Source organism: Melopsittacus undulatus, chromosome 2 (genome assembly GCF_012275295.1).
Source record: "Melopsittacus undulatus isolate bMelUnd1 chromosome 2, bMelUnd1.mat.Z, whole genome shotgun sequence".
Classification (NCBI taxonomy): domain Eukaryota; kingdom Metazoa; phylum Chordata; class Aves; order Psittaciformes; family Psittaculidae; genus Melopsittacus; species Melopsittacus undulatus.
The window spans coordinates 63986048-64010653 of NC_047528.1; the positions used below are offsets into that span (position 1 = coordinate 63986048).

At 38.7% G+C, this 24606-nt stretch overlaps 1 protein-coding gene across 2 annotated transcripts; it reads right to left on the reverse strand.

Annotated features, from left to right (window-relative positions):
- Positions 1-828: 828 nt before the first annotated feature.
- Positions 829-23348, reverse strand: IL1RL1 (interleukin 1 receptor like 1). Of its 2 annotated transcripts, XM_031051073.2 has the most exons (10): positions 20551-20620; positions 18225-18426; positions 17764-17932; positions 17514-17676; positions 14912-14980; positions 13181-13313; positions 12923-13080; positions 3809-3952; positions 2024-2182; positions 829-1350 (listed from the first exon to the last, which is right to left on the reverse strand). In XM_031051073.2, exons 1-10 carry the CDS (start codon positions 20615-20617, stop codon positions 1004-1006), a joined length of 1611 nt encoding a protein of 536 aa, XP_030906933.2. In that variant the 5' UTR covers positions 20618-20620; the 3' UTR covers positions 829-1003. The 2 variants fall into 2 exon arrangements, with proteins under 2 accessions (XP_030906933.2, XP_030906932.2); XM_031051072.2 differs by lacking the exons at positions 829-1350; positions 2024-2182; positions 3809-3952 and adding exons at positions 9824-10142; positions 23229-23348 and having other exon boundaries at positions 20551-20621.
- Positions 23349-24606: the final 1258 nt, after the last annotated feature.

A 24606-nucleotide genomic window follows, 5' to 3' on the forward strand; every position in this document is an offset into this window, starting at 1 on the left:
TTCTGTAAGCCCGGACTTGGGAACACTAGGTGTTTTGCATCTAATTTTTACTTTTTAAATCCATTCTGTAACAAGACTGAAGCTCAAAACAAAGCATTCTCTACCAGTTAAAAAAATCCTGGTTTTGAAGAAGCTAAAAGGATTAAGGTTTGCAAGGATATCTGTACTAGAAGACATTTTGTTCATACTCCCCTGAAGTGGAAGGAAGTTTAACCTTTACATCTCAGGGTATTCCATATCAGAAGAAAGTATAACTAGGCATAAGGTCAAGGCAGCAGGAAAAAAAAAGTGGGTGTTATTTCTATCTGGAGACAATAACAACAGTAACAGCACTGTTGCACCTGAAAGATTTGAAATTTCCCCTTTGCGTGAGATTAATTTTAATATACAAACATAAAAATATATAAAATGTGTAAATATATATCAGTGTATTTCCCTTAGCACTGCATTTTTTTAATGCTATATTCGCATCAGTCTCAAAAGAGCATTTAAGAGACTTTACTGAGGTATCCATACTAAGGAAAAATAAATTTCATGGTATGAGTATTACTATTGAATTGAAAAGGAATAAATGGTGGAAAAAAATAACGAAAGTATAACATCATACTTTCTAGTTGCATAATACACACTTTACTTTCTAGTCAAATAATACCGAAGACCTTTATGTTTGATCCTACTTTAGAAAGGCAAAGCAAATCTGCAAGGTATTACTAATTTTCAGTTGCATGTACAACTAGATATAGAAAGAGTATAAGTACATTTGCTTTCTTGTGACATGCAAAATGCTGCACATAGACTAGAATGATTTATTTACAGATATCCCATAGCTATAAAAACTTCCCTCAGTTCCCCAGACCTATTCCCTCATTTTACCTTATCATTACTCAATTGAAGGTCTGAAAACAGTTCAAAACTACAGCCAGACTTCCAGACTGTGAAAACGCATACCTGCTGAGAGGGAAAAAGCTGCAGGCATGTGGTCTTGTGGATTTTCATAAGCTGTTCACCTGGCATTAGCTGAGTACGAGGACTTGAGTATCAGTGGCATATGGTACCTCACCTGTTTCCAGAACTTAGAATTGGGTGACTGTGGGTGCACTGTGTGTTGCTGTTTCCATTTGATTGTACCTTGCTGCTTAATAATAAACCTAAGAGACTCCTGAAGCTTCTCATAGGTCCCGATTGTCTCCATTTCCAGTAGGATTACTTTTATATCATTTAGAATGAGGGCATTGTATAAAGCAAGGTGTTGATCATAAGCATGTTCTCTACAATTAATCAGCTGCCGTGTTAGAAGAATGATCAGACGTCTGCTCTTCTGTATCCTCTTCTCAATTGCACTAGCTGTATCTAGCAATGTATAAGAAAATGATAAGACCCTGAAATTTCTTTTACAAGCTCTTTTGTGTTTAGGCACTTCATTTTTGGTACTTTTTAATGACAAATATAACTTCTGTCTCACTTCAATCTAGTACAGGTTATTCATTAGAAGAAGAGCTTAAAAAGCAAAAATACAAACAAAACAACAGAAAGTAGGTCATGTCAGTGAACAGAAGCTGAACTTCCTGTTACTCTAACACCCTTGTACAGGTTGAAAAAGCCTGAGTGATAACAGCAAGGTTAATTCCTCAACTTAGTTTGTGGTTTTCTCATCTTCTGTGTCTTGTAAATCTATTCACAGTTTGGCTGTGGATTTTCCCAGATAATGACTGTGCCATTACATTACCCAAAGAGCTGGTGTATATTTAAAAGAGTCACACTCGGGGTCACATTTCCTGTGTGACCCAAGAAGATGATAAACAATCTGTGCCCCTGCCCTGTAGCTTGGTTTTCCTAGACCACTGGCAAGCACAGAGTGCCACTGTGTCACCCTGCCTGAAAGAGCAGGCAGACAGGTGCTGAGATGAACAGCAAGCTCAGGAATGTAAAGGGACCTTCTATACCCCTAAAAGGGACTAGAACCATGATTTACTCAGGCTTGACAAGTCATTCATTCAGTGTGTTACTTGATTTGAAATCTTACCTTCTCCAGGATACATATCTCTCCCATAAATGCACAGTTTATATCCACATTTATTTTCTAGAATATCAGGCATGATTTGGTAAACAAAATATTCCACAAAATTAGCTTCATTGGTATGGTTTTTGGGGTAGATAACATATGCATCATATATCTTCCCATCTGTAAGGCAAAACAAGAAAAAAAGACTATTGTGTTAGCTTGAATTAGTGCTGTCTATTGCAAAAGCTGGAAGTAAAAATCTCTATATTCAAAACAGATCTAGGTAGAAGTTCCTGCTAATCCAAACGATGTATATCATCAGGTGCATGTTTGAAAATTAGAGACAGTGCATATTTGATGTTTTCCTTCATTAATTGTTATGTCCTGCTTGTCTGTAACTTTGGACAACCAGGCCTTTGTATTAAAGCTGTATCCCAGAGTATACAGAGTAAAAATTTGATTGATTGATTGATTGATTGATGTGAATTGGCATGAAATAAAGATGAAACTCAGCATGTGTTATTTCCGAGTTACAGGACAAGACACTCCACTTAAATTCTTCCAGCTTGAAATTATTCTTCATTCCCATGACATATCATACTTCTGAGTGAGCAGCTCCATTACTCAGGAGGTAGTCTTACAGTCAGAACCAAGTGCAAAGTCAAATATTTCTTCCACTCATTTCTTGATTTCTCAAACCATGTGTTTCCGCTTTAAAGAGATCCACTGTGGATATCTACCGTCCAAACATCTATGGTAGGAGTCAGCTTCAGAGTTAAAAAACATAAATTTAGGTGTCTGCATGAAAGCTAGCTGTCAGAATTCCTGCTACAATGAGTGGGGAGTCCATTGTAGTTACTGAATTCTAGAGTGATTTAGATTACTCTCATGTAAAGGCCAGGGGCCCAGCTGAGTTGCTTAAACATAGACATCTAGTGCCATTTGGAACTTCCTATGGTACCCTGCCTGATCTCCAGACCCTGCTTCAGAAGTCTGCAACATCTAGCATATCTAAGTTATGTGTCCAGTTTTTGGGCCATCCCAAATGACTCCAGATGCCCATATTTAGACCACTGACACATGTTCCCAGTGCCTTGCTAGCTCTGTTGGATTTATTGTTGAGGAGCTTGATTTGGTCACCTAAAAACTTTACCATAGTAAATGGTGTCATTACACATACCATAGACATAAAAAAGAGTGTCATTAGGCACTGCCTGTCCTTCAGCTGCCATTGCAGAGGGGTTTGGGTCTCTCAAGTCCTGTGGGAGTTCCAACAGCACTAGCTGCTTATGTTTAGACAGCTGAACCCAGACCCAGGTCTCTGGGTTTCATGCCTATGATGGGAACTTGGATGGGATGTATTCCTCCAAAAAGTGTCTTCCACAATATTGGTACCTTTCACTTTGGTTTATAAAAGCTTTATAAAAGCAATAACACATGGCTATAAGCACTTTTGCAAGCAGGCTGCTTCTTTTCCTTTAGAGAGCACATAACAAGTTAATAGCACTGTAAATCGGATTTTCACTGCCATTCAATGCTTCGTGGCATGTTTCATGTTTGTTCAAAAAATATAAAATCAGGACTGTATTTGTCTTTTATACATCACTACAGAACCCAGGAAACCAGGGAATGTAAAGCCCTACCAGGATTAGATATGTCCCCTCTTATCTAAATGATTACAGAAGGCTTGAGGAAGCAAACGATCAGGCTTAGGTGCCATATGAGTTAGTAACCAACTATCAAATCTATTTCTATATGATTTGCCTTTTTCCTCTTTTTAAACATTCTTTCTCAATTCTTGCTTACCATCCTTGACTGAGTAGGGCTGAAATATCTCCCGATACAGTAGGACGATATCAACTCTGAAGGACTGATAAAGTATCACGGAGACTGCTATTGCAACCAGCAGAACTAGAGATCCTATGATCAAAAGGATGCTAGGAAGGCCCACTGCAAAGAAGAGGAATCTTGTTAAGATTAGTAGAGAACTTAATCCATGGGCTGGAGCCTCAGCCTCTTGTATCCTTACTTCTGTTGCAGCTTTACAGAGCTTACAAGAGAGACAACATAGCTTTTTCCTTCCCCAGCTGGCATAGCCAACACAGCGACACCTAAACTAGAGGAATATTAAGCAGTAAACAGTATATAATTCTTTCTTGTGTTGAATCCAGATCTACCTATGTTAAATATCACAGCTGAAAATGATGTTAAGAACTTTGTAATGCTGTAAAACTTAATAACAATAGAACTTTGTAATGCTGTAAAACTTAATAACTTAGCAACAATGTTCAAGCATTTTATAAGACGTCTAAGCCTACACATGATGATTCTAAGTGTCCACAAAAGGACAAGTGGGGGTTTCTGACATAGTTGCACAAGCAGGGTAATGAGAAACTTATGCAAATAATGAAACCTGCAAGATAAGAATAAGGTACACAAAACAAACAGGAAAACAGAACATATCTTCGCCACAAAAATAAAATAAACTATGTTAGAGGCAGATGATGTTCTCCCCTGCTTTATCCTTTGAAGAGGGTCAAGGAGCATAAAATATCAATGATGACTAAGGAAATTTGGGAAAGGAGCCATCCACTTTAGTTTCAGCTTCCCTCATGGAAGAGCTCTTGAATTAGACCACTTGTACCTCAGAGATGAATACTTGTCAAGGATAGATTCACACTAGATATAATGAAGAAATTTTTTACAGTGAGGGTGATGAAACACTGGAACAGATTGCTCAGAGAGGTGGTAGATGTGCCAACCCAGAAAACATTTAAGGTCAGGTTGGAAGGGGCTTTTAACAACCTGTTATAGTGGAAGATGTCCTTGTTCATTGCAGAGGCTGTTGCACCTAGATGACCTTTAGAAGCCCCTTCCAACTCAAACCTTTCTGTGATTCTAAGATTTTGTAAGGGTGGCAGTCATCAGCTCTGTGCTATTGTATGCACACAGCTGGTCTAGGACAAGATTGTGATTATCACTCTTCCAGGGGACAGCTGTGTTTCTGTCACAGCCCAGATAGCTACATGTCTGTGACAGTCCATTTTTCCCCTTGTTCTGGGATTCACAGAGCCAGAGTCAATCTAGATATGTGCAGCTTCCATATCGTACCTAGTTCTGCTGTAGTAAGAGACAATGGGAGGTAGAAGCAAAGTCCTTTTGTACTCCTTCTAAACTAGAAAGACAGAAGCTTAATCCACAGGCTGTTACAGCCAAAAAAGCTGAAGATACTTTCGGCCTAGGTCTTGGGTATATTGAATCCACCCAAGATTCAGTACTGAAAACTATGAATTGCAGATGGCCAAGTTTGAAATTAAAATACCAAAGTCTTTATACAGCAATTACACACAAAAAAAGATTCATTATTCCCTTGGAGGGAAGATTAATGACAATTGTCTCATATCAAAAATCTGCTCCTAAGTAAATAAAAGAGACATAGATCTACTCCACTTGGTATAATGTGTAGACTCAGAGCAGATCCACGTACATTTTTTGTCTGACAACTCAATCCATTAAAAGCTTTCCATTTGCAGTCAACATTCTTTACCTAATTATTCCTGCTCAGCATGGCAACTCCTCATCCTGTAGTTGCAATACCATAGCTGCTTTGGGGACTTTTCTGTGATTAAGGTCAGTGGAATTATTTGAATTAAAAATATACCCCCAGAGCATTGGACTGTGTGAAGAATTTCTACCACCACAGAAATGCATATGAAAACACCCCGATTGTGCACATGTACGCATAAAGGGCCCACCTGTCTTTTGATTTTACTATGCTATAGCAAGCATAATTGTTAGATGCAGTGCCCTGGCTTGGGATATCACTAAAAGCACGTATCGCTTTAGTGTTACAATGAGATTTGAGGTATGCTGCAAATTCAGGTTTATCCTAGCTGAGGAAGGAAATATTCCTTTGAATGCTGACCACATATAAATTCAAACACAAGAACTTTAGCAATACAAACATGGAGGTCATATCTGGCATCCTCAATGTTAAGACTCTTCACAGCATCTCAACCCATGAAGCGTGATTATACGTACTGGTAGCAACAAAACAACTCAACCCATGAAAGGTGATTATATGTACTGGTAGCAACTTTGCGAAGACTTATGCATTCAGAGCAAGGATCAGACATTCAGGGCTTTGCTTCTCCCTTCATGCAAAATACATAGGACAGGTAGCTGCAGCAGCAGGCTATTCATCATCACTTAAGGAGGTGCATCTTACAGCAAGCTGAAGAGCCAGTCTTAATTTGCTCTACAGAAGAAACAACAAGACAGACTGGAAAATGTTGCAGACTGTATGCAGGCAGTAAGTGTGCTTTGTGGTGGTCTGAGCCACCACAAAAGAGCAATTTCAGAGCTTTCACTTGGACTTGTCCCTAAGTAAATGAAATAAAGTAAAATATTTAGCAGTGAAGAGTCTCTTATATTGACATTTACAAGTCCCCTGGCTTCTCCAGATGTTGAATAAGGCAAGTAGTAGTTGCAGAAACAACCTAAAATACTAGTGCCTGAGAAATCCAACTGAAAAGGTATATAAATAAAGAGTTTACAAGTACATTTTCCCTTTTCTATGGTAGGATGAAAGATAAATTTTACATTATTTTCACACTTTTCTTGTTTCTTTCTTTTCCATTTAAAGGGGAAAAAAAAGAGAGACCAGGCATGTGATGAAGTATAGGACCAGAACTAGATCTGGGGAAACCCCCTTCCAATAAGATTGAAGTGGGTAAGAAATCAACCAGTTTCTTTCACAGTGAAGCTAGGCCATTTTGTAGTTTTAACAGTGTCACATGATGCCCATGAAGGAACTTTGTCCTTGTGGAGCCCTTCAAATCTTATTGTTTGATCTGTTTTCCTGGCCAATAAACACACATAGATACAAAGCAGGAAACCACTTTGATTATCTGGTGAGGTTGAACCAAGCATCAGAGATAGACCCTATTTCTTATTTGTTGACAGTGTGCTTGCACAACATTACAAATATTGTTGGGTATTTGTATTGAGTAAGTGTCTATAAAACTGCTTGAGAAGAAACAGTTTCTAATAACAGCTTCTGCAATTATAAACCTAAAACAGCTTACATGTTTTTGCAATTATTAGACCAGGGCTGGAAAATAAGTAATATATTTCCTGTGCTTATACAACTTGTAAAGCGTCAGACAAGAACCCCACAGGGGTCTTCCTGGAAGAGAAGTAAGGCTGACTCAGCCTCTCGTTTCTCTGGAATAAATCAGCTATCTTCAGCACAATGGGAGCAAGGGTCAGAAGCGACTTGTGGAGGCCCTGAACAAGGCTGAACAGATCTTGTTGTTCCTTTTGACTTTGTTGCGTCATTTAGTGGCAGACAGTTCATGAGCAGACTGTCTTCTAATGCTATTTATTTATATTCAAGAGCATTGGGAATACAGAACTATCAGCTCACAAGAAACAATACTGGACAGGCCAGAGAAAACAGGTCAGAAGGTGACATTTGAAGTATTTTCTGACAAGCTTTGGAAGAACAGCAGTTTTGTGTAACTTCTCTGGCTTCTAGGGTGGATGCACTTCCAGACAGTAAGGGCAGAGATTTGGGTCAGGAATTGCTGTCCATGTCCAGCTGCCAAAGATGAGCCAAAAGGTTAGGTTTGGCATAAAATATCTTTGAGGAACTACAGAGCTGGTGTTCTGAATTGAACATTATCTCTGCTCTGAATGACTGGGATTTCTGGCATTCTCAAGAGAACAATGTCCACACCAGAAAGACTGGTGGTCCTCTGGGCATTTTACACTTCTCTGTGAATGAGAACTGAGGAATGTTCAGGGAGAAATAAGATGAGGCTTGTGGGTCAGACACACGAAAAGCTATCTCCAGTTGTTTAACTAGTCTTGAATCAAGGTAAAGAACTAAATGCCAGTGGTAGCTTATGTATTAATAAAAAAGGAAGGAAGGTATTCAGACAGCCCATGTATTTCCCAGACTGCTTAAAGGGGATGCTTCACAAATGTTCCTGTTCTGACCCAGGTCTGCTGGAAGAAGGAGTTAATATTCCCAGTGTTTCTCCAATAACTTGTCATTGGCTCTCTCTCAGGAGCTAACAGCTTCCCTCCTTCTGCCAGCAGGTCTACTTTTGTGAGCATTGATGCTCCATGGTTATCAATGAGCTAACCTGGCATGAACAGTGCGGCCAATTAGATTTCTTGTCCTTGAGAGGTGGCATCTTTCAGCATGATACCAAGCAGCTGTGGGGAACAACTGGGAGCAGTCTGACAGGCAGAATTGCTGTCTCTTGCCAGGTGTCTAGCAAGACTACCTGCATCTTCATCATGAAAGGTGGAAGAAAAGGGAATTAAAAGTTGTCTCAAATTCCCCCGCCTTACAGTGATCAGAGGCATACCACACAATATGCAGATGATCTCAGAGGATAGAAGAGTGCACGTCTTGCGGCACTGAGGAAATGTGAAATCTGGGATGATCATTGTCTCTGGAATGAAAAAGGGTGATACAGGACTGAAAGATCTGGAGGAAATGAAACAGCCTATATTTTCGGTAAAGAGATGTTATGAAACATGAAGAAGGTGTTTATAAACAAGTATTGGTGAAGGAGTAAGAAGACAGCAAAGAGCGAGAAGAAACCTCTTAATGTAGCAGCAGCAACTGAGAGACACAAGGACATTAGCACCTCGTAAGGGAGGCAAAAAGCAGAGCTGCAGAGATCATCAAAATTCATAGTCAAATCCTCATTAAGTTCTTCTCTTAAAGAAAGAATTTGCCTGATTTCTCTGTGTCTGAAAGCCATAGTGCACATAGTGTGGATACCACCAAATCACACCAAAAGGAGCTGACTGCATTGCATTATACCTGATAACTGAGGTACTTAGGTCATGTCACTCATTTCTAAAGAGCTGATCACCTTGTAGAGGATTTTTTTTTTTACTATTTAAAAAGTAAAAAGATACATGGAGCAGACACATTTTTCACAATACAGTACTTTTCTTCACACACACTCATGTGCACAAGTGTACATAACACAGCTGGAAAATATACTTTTTTTCCTGTGAAATGCCAAGCAGCTTTGCTGATAATATCCATTCCTGGAAGTATTAATGGAGTACTTTTGTTTCCCATGGAGAAAAAAACAAACAGCTCTCACCACTCTTGACTGCAAAAGAAACTCCTCCTTTTCTCGTCAGTCCTCTCTGGTATTTGTTTATTCTTATGTGGAATACAAATGTTATCAAAGGAATAGTTAGGTTTAATTATAATTATATTGTTAACAGTGAACTAGGACTTAAAGTATTTGATTGTGACTCAGAAAAATAGATTTAATCCCTGGTTCCCACAGAAAATTTCCATGTGATTAGCCAAATAATTCAGCAGCTTTTTGTCTTTGGAAGACAGAGACTATTGATGCTAGACTGAAAGCAGAGCAGCTCTAATCCGATTACTTACAGCATCTCTGCTTCCTCTCTTAATCTGTCACTTTTGCTGCTAAACACTGTTTATCTAGTTCATTAAATGCCCAATGCCCCCAAAATGGACTAATTTGAATAGTAAGTTTCACAACACCTGTTAATCTCTTATTTCCAATCATAGGTCTGTGCTAGGAATATACAAATAATGATAATGTAACCCATACTGGATGCCCGAAAATAAAATCAGAATACAGAGCAGGAACTTGTGCAAAAAGAACATTAACAGGTTAGTAGCTAGCAGAAACAATTTGTGCTGTGGGAAACACTAAGGAACAATCACATTTAAAAAAAAAAAACAATAAAAATTAAAACAAACCAACACGCTTTTCCCATTAAAAACAAACAAACAAAACACAAAAAAAAGACAGGGAGTACACATTTTTATTACACATTTACAAGATGAGAGGCAAAAGCAAACCCTACAGCATTTTTATTATAATCAGAAGCAAGTTGTCATTGTTTCAGCATAATCATTACTTAGCTGTGCAAGGAGTCAGTGAAGAAAACTAAAGCAGAGCACAACCATTTCTGGATGCAGCACTGCTTACACCAACAGCACTGAGGAGCAGAAGCAGGCATCTTAACAACAGCAGTAATGAGAAGGGGACAGATATCCGCACAAAACAAGTAGCAGTGAAGGGAAGGTCACAGCCATGAGCTTTCATGAACATTTACTGAAGACCTATGGATAAAAAACAAAATAAGATTTGTCTATAGCAGAAAACAGATTCAATGAATCATAGAATAGTTAGGGTTGGAAAGGACCTTGAGATCACCTAGTTCCAACTCCCCTGCCATGGGCAGGGACACCTCACAATAAACCGTGTCACCCAAGGCTCTGTCCAACCTAGCCTTGAACACTGCCAGGGATGGAGCATTCACAACTTCCCTGGGCAACTAATTCCAGTGCCTCACCACCCTAACAGTAAAGAATTTCCTCCTTATATCCAATCTAAACTTCCCCTGTTTAAGCTTTAACCCGTTACCCCTTGTCCTGTCACTACAGTCCCTAATCAATAGTCCATCCCCGGCATCCCTGTAGGCCCCCTTCAGATACTGGAAGGCTGCTATGAGGTGTCCACGCAGCCTTCTCTTCTCCAGGCTGAACAGCCTCAACTTTCTCAGCCTGTCTTCATATGGGAGGTGCTCCAGTCCCCTGATCATCCTCGTGGCCTCCTCTGGACTTGTTCCAACAGTTCCATGTTCTTATGTTGAGGGCACCAGAACTGCACACAATACTTCAAGTGAGGTCTCACAAGAGCAGAGTAGAGGGGCAGGATCACCTCCTTTGACCTGCTGGTCACGCTCCTCTTGATGCAGCCCAGGATACAGTTGGCTTTCTGGGCTGTAAGCGCACACTGAAGCTGGCTCATGTTCATTTCCCCACTGACCAACACCCCCAAGTCCTTCTCTACAGGGCTGCTCTCAATCTCTTCTCTGCCCAACCTGTAGCTGTGCCTGGGATTGCTCCCACCCAGGTGTAGGATCTTGCACTTGTCATGGTTAAACTTCATGAGGTTGGCATCAGCCCACCTCACAAGTGTGTCAAGGTCCCTCTGGATGGCATTCCTCCCCTCCAGCGTATCAACAGAGCCACACAGCTTGGTGTCATCGGCAAACTTGCTGAGGGCGCACTCAATCCCACTGCCTATGTCACTGACAAAGATGTTGAACAAGACCGGTCCCAACACCGATCTCTGAGGGACACCACTCGTTACTGGTCTCCAGCCAGACATTGAGCCGTTGACCACAACTCTTTGCGTGCAGCCATCCACCCAGTTCTTTATCCACCGAGTGGTCCACCTATCAAATTGATGTCTCTCCAAATTAGGGACAAGGATGTCATGCAGGACAGTTTCAAACGCTTTGCACAAGTCCAGGTAGATGATTTTAGCTGCTCTACCCCTGTCCTTCACTTGATGAATACAGAAAATATGCTCATTTCTTCACCTAGTTTGTAATATGAGGTCAATAAAAGATTTGCATTGCCTGAATTAGAGTGTGCAATAACTGTTATTCAGTTTCCTTCCCTATCATTGCAAGTGTGTTCCCACACTCAGATTTCTCAGTTCAGAGCTGATGTGCTTTCAGCTTCCTGAGTGATGCTACATTTGCACTCAGTAATATCCAACCATAACATTTCCTGCCACATTCCTCTGTGGGGAATTAGTGCTATCCTGCTTGATAATACCCTCACATCCCTTCTAATCTAGGCAAGGAAATATGTTTATACTTTGAAGCCATCATCCTTTAGGAAGTTATGAATAGTCAAAAGTAGTGCACGACATGAAGCTGTGCACATGCTGTGATTACAATACACTTGATTTCATTCTTCCCACTATTCTCTTACAGAAAACTAATCACTGTTAAAGGCCTTGGGGTTTCTTTTCAAGATCCTTGGTGGTACAGCATATCCAAAGGCTTAAGAAAGAAAACCACTGAATGAAGTTTCATGTGCCTTCACCTACACAATAGCATTTTCTGCCATAAGAATGTGGTGTTCAGTGTTGCTGTCAACAATGCTTAAGGCTCTGGCTAACCCTAGTAAAAAAAAAACAAACAAAACAATCAAAAACCAAACAAAAACAACAAAATCCCATAGGAGCTAAAGACTATCCTAGTCCACACTATTTACTGCCCTGGAATGTCCTTCTCTGGCAGGAATTACTAGAACCATGAATTTAAAAACCAAACCAAGAGAAAGCCTTTGAAGTTACTTACACCTCTGTGTGGCACACAATGAACAGTGGTGCTCAGAGGGTGAGAGGATAAAGCCAGATGTCACAGAATTTAATCACATAGCTTACTATTCAGTCAAAAAATAAGGCACCACAGTGGATGTGGCATGGGAGGGAAGGCAAGCAAACTGGCAAACTGACAGCTGAGACTCTTGTTCTTAGTATTTGCTGCTTTCTGCTACAGTTCCACACTAGAAACAGCAGTTTGATTCTTGAAAGACGAATCTCTGCTCCTCACAATGTATCATAACACTGATGACTAAAAGACATGTCAGTTCTCGACGCACCTATCTGCAGGGACTCCTCTTAGAGCCCAAGTATTTTGTAGAGCAGACTCCAGTGTGTTTGACATACAACTGCATTTCCCTGCCTTCAAGGCAAGGGGAATTTGTCACTGAGCAGAAATACACTAGAAACAAGATATTCTTCTCATGGGACTGATACAAGTCGTGCTTTGCATATTTAACGTCTTCCTGACATCATTTGAGTAATGCCCCTGACCCCCCAACAATCCCCACCAGCAGAATTTACTCCAAGGACTTTTGTGACCTAGTGAAGCCATGAGAATTTTGCCAGTGGCTTGAGTATGTAGGGAGGAAACAGGTTGGGGTTTCTTCTTATTAAAAGAAGCTTTCTTGCTAACTGAAACAAATAATTACATAAATTCTCTAACATATTTAAAATAGAATGCAGAGTGTAAGAAAACAAAACAAAAGAATCCTACCTTCATATTGTGCTTTGAGTCGCAATGTCACTGTGGCTCTAGTGTTGTGCATTTCATTCAGCGCTACACATGTGAAATTTGCCTGCAGATCCTCCTTTTTTATTTCAGTAATATGCAAAGTGGCCTCTTTGTAATATACTTGCTCATGTCCTTCAAAACTAATTGAAAGAAAATGAGCTGGTACCATTGCCTTTGATGGTTAGGCACAGTTTGCATAGAATCATAGAAGAAATATTATTCAGTGTTACATGTACTTACGAATGAGCTTTTTCGTGGTATCTTGAAACACTTAGGTCTTTCACTGGGATGTTATCCACATCCCATGTGACAACAGCCAATGGCTGTTTCTTAATTCCCAGGCGGGCCTGACATTTCAGAGACAAAGCAGTACCTGACCAAGATACAGAGAGATGTATAAATTCCTTGGAAAACAAGTGTAATGCTGTTTTCTTCGTAACATCTTTTTCTACAAATCTTCATATCACCTGTGAGTTTTGTCCTAACAATTTTGACTATTTTTTTAATGACTGCTGACAAAATGATGCATAAAAGAGACTCAAAAGAAATGGTGAAATGAGGTTCTTAACAAATTATCTAAGACAACACCAAAGCTTACAAAAGTAATTATTTATATTTGTTATGATGAAGACAACTTAGAGTTTTGATGTTTAACCCATGTGATAAACTGTTGAGGAACATGGATAGTAAATGCTGTTTTACGCACAAATGTACATGGAAATAACATAATTAAATTTAAGTATATATCATATTGCATAAGTCTTGTGTGCAGTCTTATATTGGATTTTAGTCAAGCTGGATGAAAGTAAAGTAAACCAGTCCAAGGAAAGCTAAAACAGGAAATTAATTATTAAGTATTTGTCATTAGGAAATATTTATTCCAAAGTAAGAGTCATCGTTGCACTGGAAGAAGGTATAATTAAAAGACTTTAAATTATTTCCATGTAAATCTGCATCTAAGCAGGGCTTAGATAACATTTAAAATCTTATGACTTACATCCTGAATTGGAATTAGGCAACATGGAGAAACACCTTCATTTTTGGAAATAGGAGACCATAGAACCATTACAGCAAATGGCTTATAAATGTAAAGAGAATTTGCTCCATGCAAACAGAACTAGATTACTTATTGCCCCAGAGGGGTGGGCAAAGCCCACAGAGCACTAGAGACTGAGCATCTTATTAGAGAAAGCTGGTCCTGGAGCACAGATCATCAAATTCTGAGTGACAAGCAACTGGAAAGAGGAAAAAAGAACAGCAATACAGTTCAACATGGCAAGCCTCTGAGCCATGGTACATGGCACCTCTGACAGAGCCCCAGGCCGCTGCAGTACTGTTACCAGAGAAGTCTTGCTATAAGACAGAAACAGTGGAGTAGTAATCGCTATCCCTTCTCTCAGTGCCCCTTGTTCACCTTACCTGCCCGCGGAGACAGGCATCCTGGGATACCTGTTCATGTTTGAGATGAGCTCAGTCACTTTCTGGAGTCGTCCACCTTTCTCTATCAACTATACAAAAACCCCAGACAGCTCTTACTCCTACCATAGGCACCTTGCTCTGATGCTGCAAGTTATGCAGGGTGAATCTGAATCACTGAGAACATCTACAGACCTAAACAAAAGGGTGTCAAGGAGCAAACTCTGCATCATGGGCTCTCCAACCAGAGAAACCAGGACAACTTCTTTGAAGTGGATGGAAGCTGTCACTCCTTCAGCTGAGATGTACTAATTGGCAGTGAGTAATCCTAGTCTATCCCAGTGAGGGTAGAATGGTTTATTTAAATCCCCTAAATTGCTGCTTAATGCCTAAATAACCCATCAGTTATGTCTGACTTCACATCACTGTGCCTAGGGTGAATTAAATCTGGTAAATGTTATGGAAAATCTCCATCATTAATTGTTCTTGAAAATCCCCATGTTTTTAGGCAAACACCAAATGTTAATTTAAAAACAATTTAAAGTCTGTACTTACCAAGCTCCACTTCTATTACATCTTTGTCCTTTGGAAATAAAATTCTAGGAGATAGAGGGGAGTGTTTTGCTTTAGAAAATAAGGAGAGAAAGAAAGCACATATTAGTTGTGAAAACTTATTTTGTAAGATAATTAGAATAACTTGTATAGTTAATGTTTTAAGATCCCAAAGCAGAATTGCAAACTAACACTACAACGGCATTTCACATGTCTGTTGGGATCAACTGGTTTTATTCCTCTGACCAAATATTTCAAAGGAGTCTATATGTGTTAATACTTTCAGTATTTTCTCACAATTTATTTCATTTTTGTCTTTGTACATAAAGAGCAAGGAAAAGTTCCAGTTTCTCAAGCACTGCTTTAGCTGCTGGGTGGGAAAAAAAGAAAATGCAGTTATGGGCTTGTGTTTTCTCAGTTGCTTATTTCATTTTTAAAAAGAGATAAAGATTCTCTCCAACACTTGAGAAATTACTCATATCCATGCTATGGAACAGTTAAAATGCACTTTTATTCAGTATCTGAACTGGAGACCCTGTAGCCCACAGCTGCTCACCCATGTTCCCCTGTCTTCCCCATCTCTATCCTGACAGCTGAGCACATCTTGTTCCCAAGACACTCCCTGTTGTCTGTACACCACTGCTGCATTCAGCTGCTTTCCATTACATTGGGCATCCCTTATCAGGATACTGCTTTTTCTTTAACATATTTATTTTCTGTTCCAAACAATAATTATTATGGACAGGTCCAAACTACATCCACCCACTTAACTTGAAACAGGCATTCAGTTCTTTCAGATTTTTTTTCCTTAATGCATTTTTCTTCTTCTCTTGCCCTTTATACTGTCTTATGTATCCCACTCCAAATATATTGCTTGTTATCCTTTCCCTCATTAAGCTTTTCCATCACAAAGCACCTATGTGATACCCATAACCATATTTCCCTTAAAAAATATGCAAGAACTCATTTAACCCTCTACTTTCCAGGCTGTCAGAAAAGCAATTCTCTTCACCCATCCTAACTGTTTCTAATTTTCATTAGCTGGATCTGGTAAGAAAAGAAGCCAGGGGAAAGTCATTAACTTCCTAGCTAGCTGTCAGCAGTCAGAGGCAGAAGGTCCTCTGGGTCAGTGTGGATCTGCAAGGCAGCAGGAATTTACATCATAAGCAAATATTATCAAAACATAACAGCTCAACTCATCAGATACTAATTTTAAGGGCTGATAGAAACTCAAAGAAGGTATTACTAAGTAATCTGAATTTAGCAAAAATTGGAAGAGACACGACAAACTCAGCTTAGATTTCACATTATGTTGCAATTCTTTCTTTCTGCAGTTATTTCAAAAGAAAGACAGATTAACTTTAAAATGAAGTAATCTGCCTGCATGTAACAGAGGCTTTTGTAAATTTGGATGACTTTGTGCCAAATAAAACCCAGAAATCTTCATTATAACCCAAACATAACAATGTTGATGACAAGTTAGAGACATTTTGTTGAAATTACATCCAAAGAAAAATTGGGTGTTAGGCAGGGAAGCCTCATGTAGACCAGCAGGGTTAGAGAGGAAGGAAAGGCATGATACCTCCTAAACTACTGTACTAGGTCTCAGCTCAAATCTGTCTTCTGTCCAGCCCAGAATAATCGAAACAAACCCCTCTGCGGAGATCTGGGTACAGCAGGAAGAACTGGAATCAAGGTCCCTACATGCCAAATCTGCATTCTGCTCACAGACTGTGTCCCTACCCACAGAAAAAAAGGTCTGATGTCAATCTACAGATAAACATTATTAAAAAAAAAGGAAACAAATAAAGCAAACAACCCAAACTCAAGGCCCATCCCCAACCCTCCCAAAAACATGTTTCTGACTATTTTTTTACTGATCTAATTAAAGAACTGAAGGCACATTTTAAAGTTTTGCGAGTTGATGCAATCTGGAACTGCTGATTACTGCGTACTCTTCCCCTGACCACCATCCAAACACAAAGCCTCCCTCAGGAGGTTGCATTCTAGGGGCACCCCAAAGACTACACACTTAGCCATGCTGGCTGCATTCAAAATAACAATGACACAGTAATCACTGAGCTCCATTCATTTTCTGTCTGTATATATATCTTGCTCGTTTTGTCTCATACAAGATAAACCTAAAACTTTTTTCAGCCTCACTATCAAATAAATGCTAGATAATCAAGATGGATCAGAAGATATTGAGTTGTGGACCATCAACACAGTGGTCCAGTGATCACAGGATGATCCTAACGAAGTACAAATTCTTCTCCCTTTGACCAAATAGAAAGCAGAGCTTTGTGGCATCCCTCTGAGGTGACCCTTCATTCAGAAATGGGTGCTACCAGCCAGGTCTACCAACCACAGTATGTAACCAAAATCATCAGAGACTTTTAGCAAAAAGCTGAAAGGGGGGTCTGCATTTACCCCCATCTTGCTCCACTTGGCTCTCCATTCACAAAATTCACCTAAAAAAGCTGACCTGAAGTTTCTTTGAGAAGATAGAACAACAGAAACTTTTTAATGTACAAAAAAAGGTTCTTTTGCTTTAAGTAGACCTCAGTCTTTTTTACCTTAGCAAGCTACAAAATGACTGCCTTACCGCCACTTATGAAAATCCTCGTTGCTGATACATTAAACACATTTCCTTTACGAGTATAGGTAAATTGACAAGTATAATAACCATCATCCTCCTTTCTTGGGTCCTTAATATAAATATATTTTTCTCCCTTGAAGTATCTCTGCCCATGAAGAGGTTTACAGTCCTGGAAAATAAATATTTCTGTATTTGGCTGCAAATAGATTCTCACTGTAATGTGATCTACAACCGGCACTGTCAGGGTTTTATTTACCTTATACCACTGGATGATAGCAGCAGTTTTATAATTGTCAATTGTAGGACAAACAATTTTTCCTCTTCCAGTGTCATTTGGATAACGAATCCGACTTGGGAAACATACTCCTTGCTTGTATGGATGCACCTGCACATTCATGTTGAATGACCTTGTGCGATTATTTGAACTTCAAAAGTGGAATAAAGGTATGTCAATGACAGTATTTTTATAAGGAATATATTAAATATTTGTAACAAATGTAAATCTTGTTTTATAAACATATGGATGATCACTGTAGTTCAGTCACAGATTGATTTTAATGACCTGTGGTAAAAACAGCAATTACAGGATGAAAAGCCACATGAATCGCTGTATACCATAAAAAAATTGCATCATTTCCATAATAATAACAATGTACTGCTAAAAAAAGTATGTTTCTTTCTAGTCTTATGCCTTTCACTTTTCAAAGTTGTACTTACAAATGTATAACACAAGTGTAGTTTCCAGAATCCTCTCTAGAAGTTGGCAGAAACCAAAGAAATCGATCTAAGGAAAATATTCGCGATCCCTCTTCTTCTGCAGGAATCATTTCATTTGTATCTGTGTGATACCAGGTGACTTTCACAGAGGAACTCCATCGAGGACATTTTATAACTAAAGCCTCACCTTCCATTGCATCAACTGAAAATGAACAAAAGATAAATATCTCAGAAGAACTAAACCCTAGCCCCACTGCGCAGAGAGGAACTTGGCATTCTTGGATCAGCAGGCCAGTCATGTCACTCTACTTTCTTTGGACTTTCAGAGGTGATATATAGCAAACATTCCCACTAGATGATATTTCAAGAAAAAATTTATTCACTTTGAGTTATGGAGTAATTTGTTTGCATTTGTTTGTTAGTAATTATTGTGTGGGACTTAAGCAAATAAAATTCTGGATTCACACCAGACATACACTGAAAAATATGAGGTTTTAACTGAAAAATAGTTATTTCTTGAAATCAACTTTGCATGTAAATCTTTACTTGAAAACCAGGAATTTAAACACAAAGGAAAATACTGTCTTTAATGCTTTACTATGAAGTTAGCTTTCCTTACTTCAGTAAAAAAAAAAAAAAGGAAATCAATAAACTTCTTCTTTAGTTTTCATGAAAGAAAAAAGTAGGATGAGGAAGCCTGTAAATAAAATCACAAAAAAAAGAAACCAAACAGCCACATACAAAATCCAGAAGAGTTTCTCTCTGAAGTTCACCAAAATATGAAAACATTGAAACTAATGTAACAGACTGCAAGGAAGTATCTGATGGGAAGGTGAAAAGATGACAGAAGGGAATAAGAGACAAATAGGAAGCTTAGGAAAACAAACCACACATGCTCACACATAAGAAAAAAGATGAGCTAGTTGTAAGACATTTTATTTTTTTTAACTGAGTATATTTCTACTTTTGAATTCTGTAACTGGTCCAGAGAAACTTGAATTGAGTAATTTTGACAGATACTGAAATCCCCGGGTACCTGAATAACTGAAAGTTATATTGCATTTTGAAGAAGAGAAAATGAAATATATAAGCAAAGATGAAGACTGGACAAAGATGGAGATTGACAGAGGGACTACAGTAGAGAGAGGAGTGTGACAATGAGAGCAGGTAACCACATACCTAACCAAAATTGAGAATATCTGTCAAAAATAACACTTTGTGGAAGCATTGCCACTGCCTGGCTTTAGACATATAGGCGGACAAATTAGGTAGTGAGTCTCTCTACATGGTGAACACTTGGCTTCTGCTCTGGTTCTTCCTAAAGAAGTGGTCCATCCCCACTGACATTACATGTCATCTCACTTATTAATTCAGTCACCTAAATTAGCCACATCAGGTTTGAGTACCCCCATTGTAACAACATTACCACCCGTGAGCCTTGCAAAGACAGTGGGATGTGTTAGGGGTTTCCCAGAAGGCAGCATTGCATAAATAAAGGAGGAACACACTGGAAATACAGCTTTCTTCAGGTTAAAATAAAGGAGGAGAAGGAGCACACAGAAAATGAAAGACCTTATCCAAAATCAATCGCATCAGGGAAAATTATATTGGCAAATTCTTCAGCAGAATTTGGCCTCTTAATAAATCTAATTAATTGTAAGCTTAGGATTCATATTGTAAACTTGAGAATACAGGGAAATACTTAGAGACTATATCTTACAATATTTTTCAGACAAATAAGCAGCTCAGCTGAAGATCAGAACTATGTGAGTGCAATGTAAAACTGTCACTAGTCAGCCCTGGTCAGCATTATATAGATGAGTCAGAAAGAGCTTACTGGTTTGAATATCCCCCATGTGCATGGAAATGTTACAGTTACATTGTACTTGTGGATTAGCATCCCCCAAAACCAGGACATTGAAAAGCATTTTTAACAAGCAAAACGCTGTTAACAACCCTGGTTCAGCAGGGTGCATACACATATATGTAACTTAAGTTCAATTTAAGCATGCTTTTGGAGATTTTGCCAAGCTGGGACCTGGAACACCAGCTGCTCTCAAATCCTTTCCAAAAGGCATCTTTGCAGAGGTGCCAAAGAGCAGAAGTAGAACCCAGACTTAATGTCAAAGAAATGGACAGCACTTGGCAGATTGTATTATAAAGAGAAAATGCATAAAGCCAAATTTTAAGTTGTGATTTGTGGCTTGAGGTGAACTAGTTAACTTTAAAATAAATAAATAAATAAATAAAAACAAAAAAGTGGGATTGGCCTACACATTTATTCAGAACAAACCTCATAAGCAAGTATTTTTTAAATGTGACTTACATGTTTCAGATGTCATGGAAACCGAGAGGAAGGTAGACAGGAAGATCAAATGTACATACACCATCATATTTCTAAACCAAAAAGAGAATGTCTCAGAATATGCTCTGACTGCATCAGTTATGCTACTGCCATGGCATTGATGTACATCTACTAACAGATAACAGCATTGTGCAATGATAAAGTACATCATGTGATGAATATACAGTGTGTGTGTATAGCAGTGGTTTTGCAGCTTTGAGATAATGCTCTTCTTTCTATCATAAATGCATTAGCTGATGTTGCTTTCAAACTACTGTTATGACTTAGTTTAATGAGGGTAGAGGAATTACTCTGCCCACCAATTATGGTGGCTTCTGGCAGAAGACTCTTTTTGCTCAGTTGCTTTTTTTTAAAGGAAGCTAACTGTACATTGGCATTCTCTTCATAGTCAAGTGCAGAAAAACTATACCATGACTTAGAAAGGGTTAGATCTTGGATTTGAAAATACATACCCTGGCTTTGAATTAAGCTTACATCTTAAGCTTAAAATTTTATTAGAATAATTTAATAGACATAAAAATATTCAGAATATTCCTGCTCTGTTGGGAGCCTTTTGTCTTCAAGTGGTTAGTTTTCTTTCACAAACTTATTTGCCCCTAACAAAGTATATACCAGCAGTTATACCGACTCTCCTACTATTTTTTAGTGCTATTTTGTTTAAGGAAGCAGATACTTCAACAAGATGTCATAAAGTAAAACAATTGATTTTTAAAGGAAAACAAGTTTCATAGACTAGATTTGGAGACAGTCTGAAATGAGGTTCTTTCTCGTTTGATATTTTATTTGTAGGTGTTTAACAAAAAGTTGCAAGGAGCTGTGCTTTCTCCATTTTTGAGATACAGCTTTGTCCAGGAACGGAGACAGCCAATACTTACCCTCATCAACCCTTCTTAGAAGGGTCAGAATGATCCAGGAGTAAGAAATTTTTATTTGCCTATCCACATACTTGCCAGTTTTTGTAGTTAGTCTTCTGTTTACAAGAGATCTTACACATACTGGGCTACCGGCCTGCACCAAATTAGTGCAAAATAGCTGTAAAGGACAAATTCTCCCCATCTAACTTTGATGACGGCTTGACTGATTTACCCCCGTTTTTAAGTTGTTGTGAACTGGCAGCAGTTTGGGTAAACTTTGGGGATTGCATGTATGAATACGTGCAAAATATGGGGCTCTAACTAAAGAGGAATGTTCCCTGAAAATATAAGAGTTCAGCCAATCAAAAGAACAACATAATTCTGTTTGCAGTTTCCAAAGCCAGCAGCAAACTGCCAAATTACCTCCATAAAAGGTGAGGCAGAGGCTGCAGTTCTAGACAACAAATAGCAAGAGAAGGACTGGTTCACTAGTGCCTTACAGCTTGTGCCATTACTTTATTCGAAGCAATATTAAAGCATCCACTCATCCACGGTACTTAGCTCAAACAATCAGGGTATTATGAATCACAAGACAATGGCATTAAAATACCTCACAACCCACAATCACAAGCAAGAAGTTCCTGTAGCTTTAAACCCTGAGAGACAAAGGCCATAATTTCTGGAAATAGTTATGAGCTTTCTTTAAATTTCTGCAAGTTCTTTTGGAATGTATGCTTTAATAAATTTGTCTGAAGTAGAACATGCATAACAGATTCTGGATCCTCAGTACACCATAAATTTAGATTGCTACTATCCAGGCAAGAAAAGGTAAGGAAACATTTTCCATATATCTCTTTCTTACTATAGCTCAGCATAACTGCATGTTATGAGCTTTCCTCTGTGAGGAAAATTTCAGTATGATGCAGAAAAATCAATGAACCCAAATATATAGATTTGGAATAACTACCTGAGTATGTCAAAACCTAGCCCCTAACGATCCAATATCTAAGGAAGAAGAAAGAACTGGGTACCCCCTACTCATGTTGGAGAAGCAGTAGTCTATACAGCTTAACTCCTTGCTTTTCCCAAGGCAACTGTGTTAGTAACGTAATTTTCTTTCCAAAATTGTATTTGGCAACAAACTCTTTATAAGTACTGCTTATGTAAGTAAGCAAACATTATAAAAGTACTATACCTTGCATATTAACAACAGTTGGAAATGTTATTGCAATTTCTATTTTAAAAGCTTATTAGACTTAGAATTCATTCATTCACCTCCTAAAAGCTGTTTTCATTATCAAACCTGAAAACCCGTTCTGACTGAAAATGGGCTATCAAAATAGCAACAGTAACACTGAACGTATTCCAGAAGTAGCGCTCACAACTGTTAACACCTACACTAGTTACAGCTGTCAGTGTAAAATTTAGGAATTTCAATGTTAAAGTATGGAAAAGATAGAATTTATATACACATTATTCTTACAAAGTATTTTGAAGCAAGAAAGTATATAAATATACTAAACCCTGAAAAACCCTGAAAAATTGCATAATTAGTAAAAATATCTGCCAGAAAACTGACAGCAAATCCACTTCTAAATACATTTCATTATAAGGTAAATCTTTATGTTGGCCCCAAAATTATTTGTCTAGCACATAAGCATAGCCACTATTTTAATCTATTTTTTTTTCTTGAGATAAAGAAGCATTTAAGTGAACTGAAATTAACTCTCTTATAAAACATTTCAGTTATTTATGGTTAAATGGTAATATAAAAATTAGACCTACCATCTGGAAAATAAGAAAGCAGAAAAGTGGCTTGCTCTCTGTGGCTGGGTCCTTTGCACTGATTTCTCTGCTGTAGCTTGTACCAGATATTACTGGGAACTCTTTCTAACTGGCTTGTGCAATTCCTATCTGTAGGAGCAAGATGTAAAGCTTCATTTTGAGACACCTCCCACTGAGTAGAGCAGAACATGCAAATTACTGTTGTAAACTTAAGTACCTATCAGAGATAACATCTCATAGTTCCAAATAATCACTTATCTTTTACCAGTAACACAGGTTTTCCATTTATCACAACTTATTCCACTTTAGCATGATTATAAAGCAATAAATCTGCTGGCTGGTTACTGGCTTTCTCATATGCCTGAGGAGAACAAAGAAGGGACACTTAACCAGCAGAGGGTGCTTTGAAACAGATTTTATCTGAAAACAGTGACAGCTTTGTCTTGTCTGGTTGGGCAGCAGTTCCAGGAGAACAGCTCTAAAATCCCCTGGAGCAGCAGGAACAGGTTTTAATGAAGGAATCTGCTTCACTGAATCATTTTAAAGAAGGCTGCTGAGAAACCACCTGTCTGCACCAGCAGCTATATTAATACTCTGAGGGAAAGAAGGCTGGAGGGGCAGAGCAGTTCCACAGAAAATAAAGAACAACTATGGGAGAGCCATAACCCAGTGTACAGTGACCCACACAAGCAGGTATTTAGGAGACCATATAGGCCACCGAGTGTCAGAAAGACATTTTTAGGGAGCACTGTTCAAGACTGCTGAGCAGCCTTCCAAGCATCAGCACTAAATCTGGACCCATCAGATCAAAGGTCCCATCTTGTGCAGCAGCCAGTCTAAGCAGGCAAGTTCAGCACCAAATCAGCCAAATTCCAGAGAACAAATCAGCCTGTACATCTTACCAGAATAACCCCTAAAGATGTTTTGGGAATCAACTGTTCATTTTCCCTTTAACCAAAACAGATTTTGTACTATGATCATTCTAATCCTTATTTTTCCCTGGCAGAGTTATGAATATCACTTATCACTTCCAGTATTCATGGAACTCTGCTGTCAGCATGCAGCAACTCCACATTACACAAAGATGTAGCAATTATATGCCAGTATGCAAAAATCTTACTGATGTCAAACCCATGTTTCCGCCAGTTCTTGGTACAGCTTTTCCTCTGAAGTGATCTGGGGGCTGCACTTTACACATGACACAGAAAATGCAAAATCAAACCATACAACAATGAAATCTCACAATAATTTGGTCAAACAGTCAGGGTCAGCTCAGATCCCTCCCTCGAAAAGCTCACAAACCACTGAAGTTTTGTCTCAGGTAAGAAGTCTGAAGCAAGGGTCTACATTCACTGGTTGATTCAACATCATCTCACAA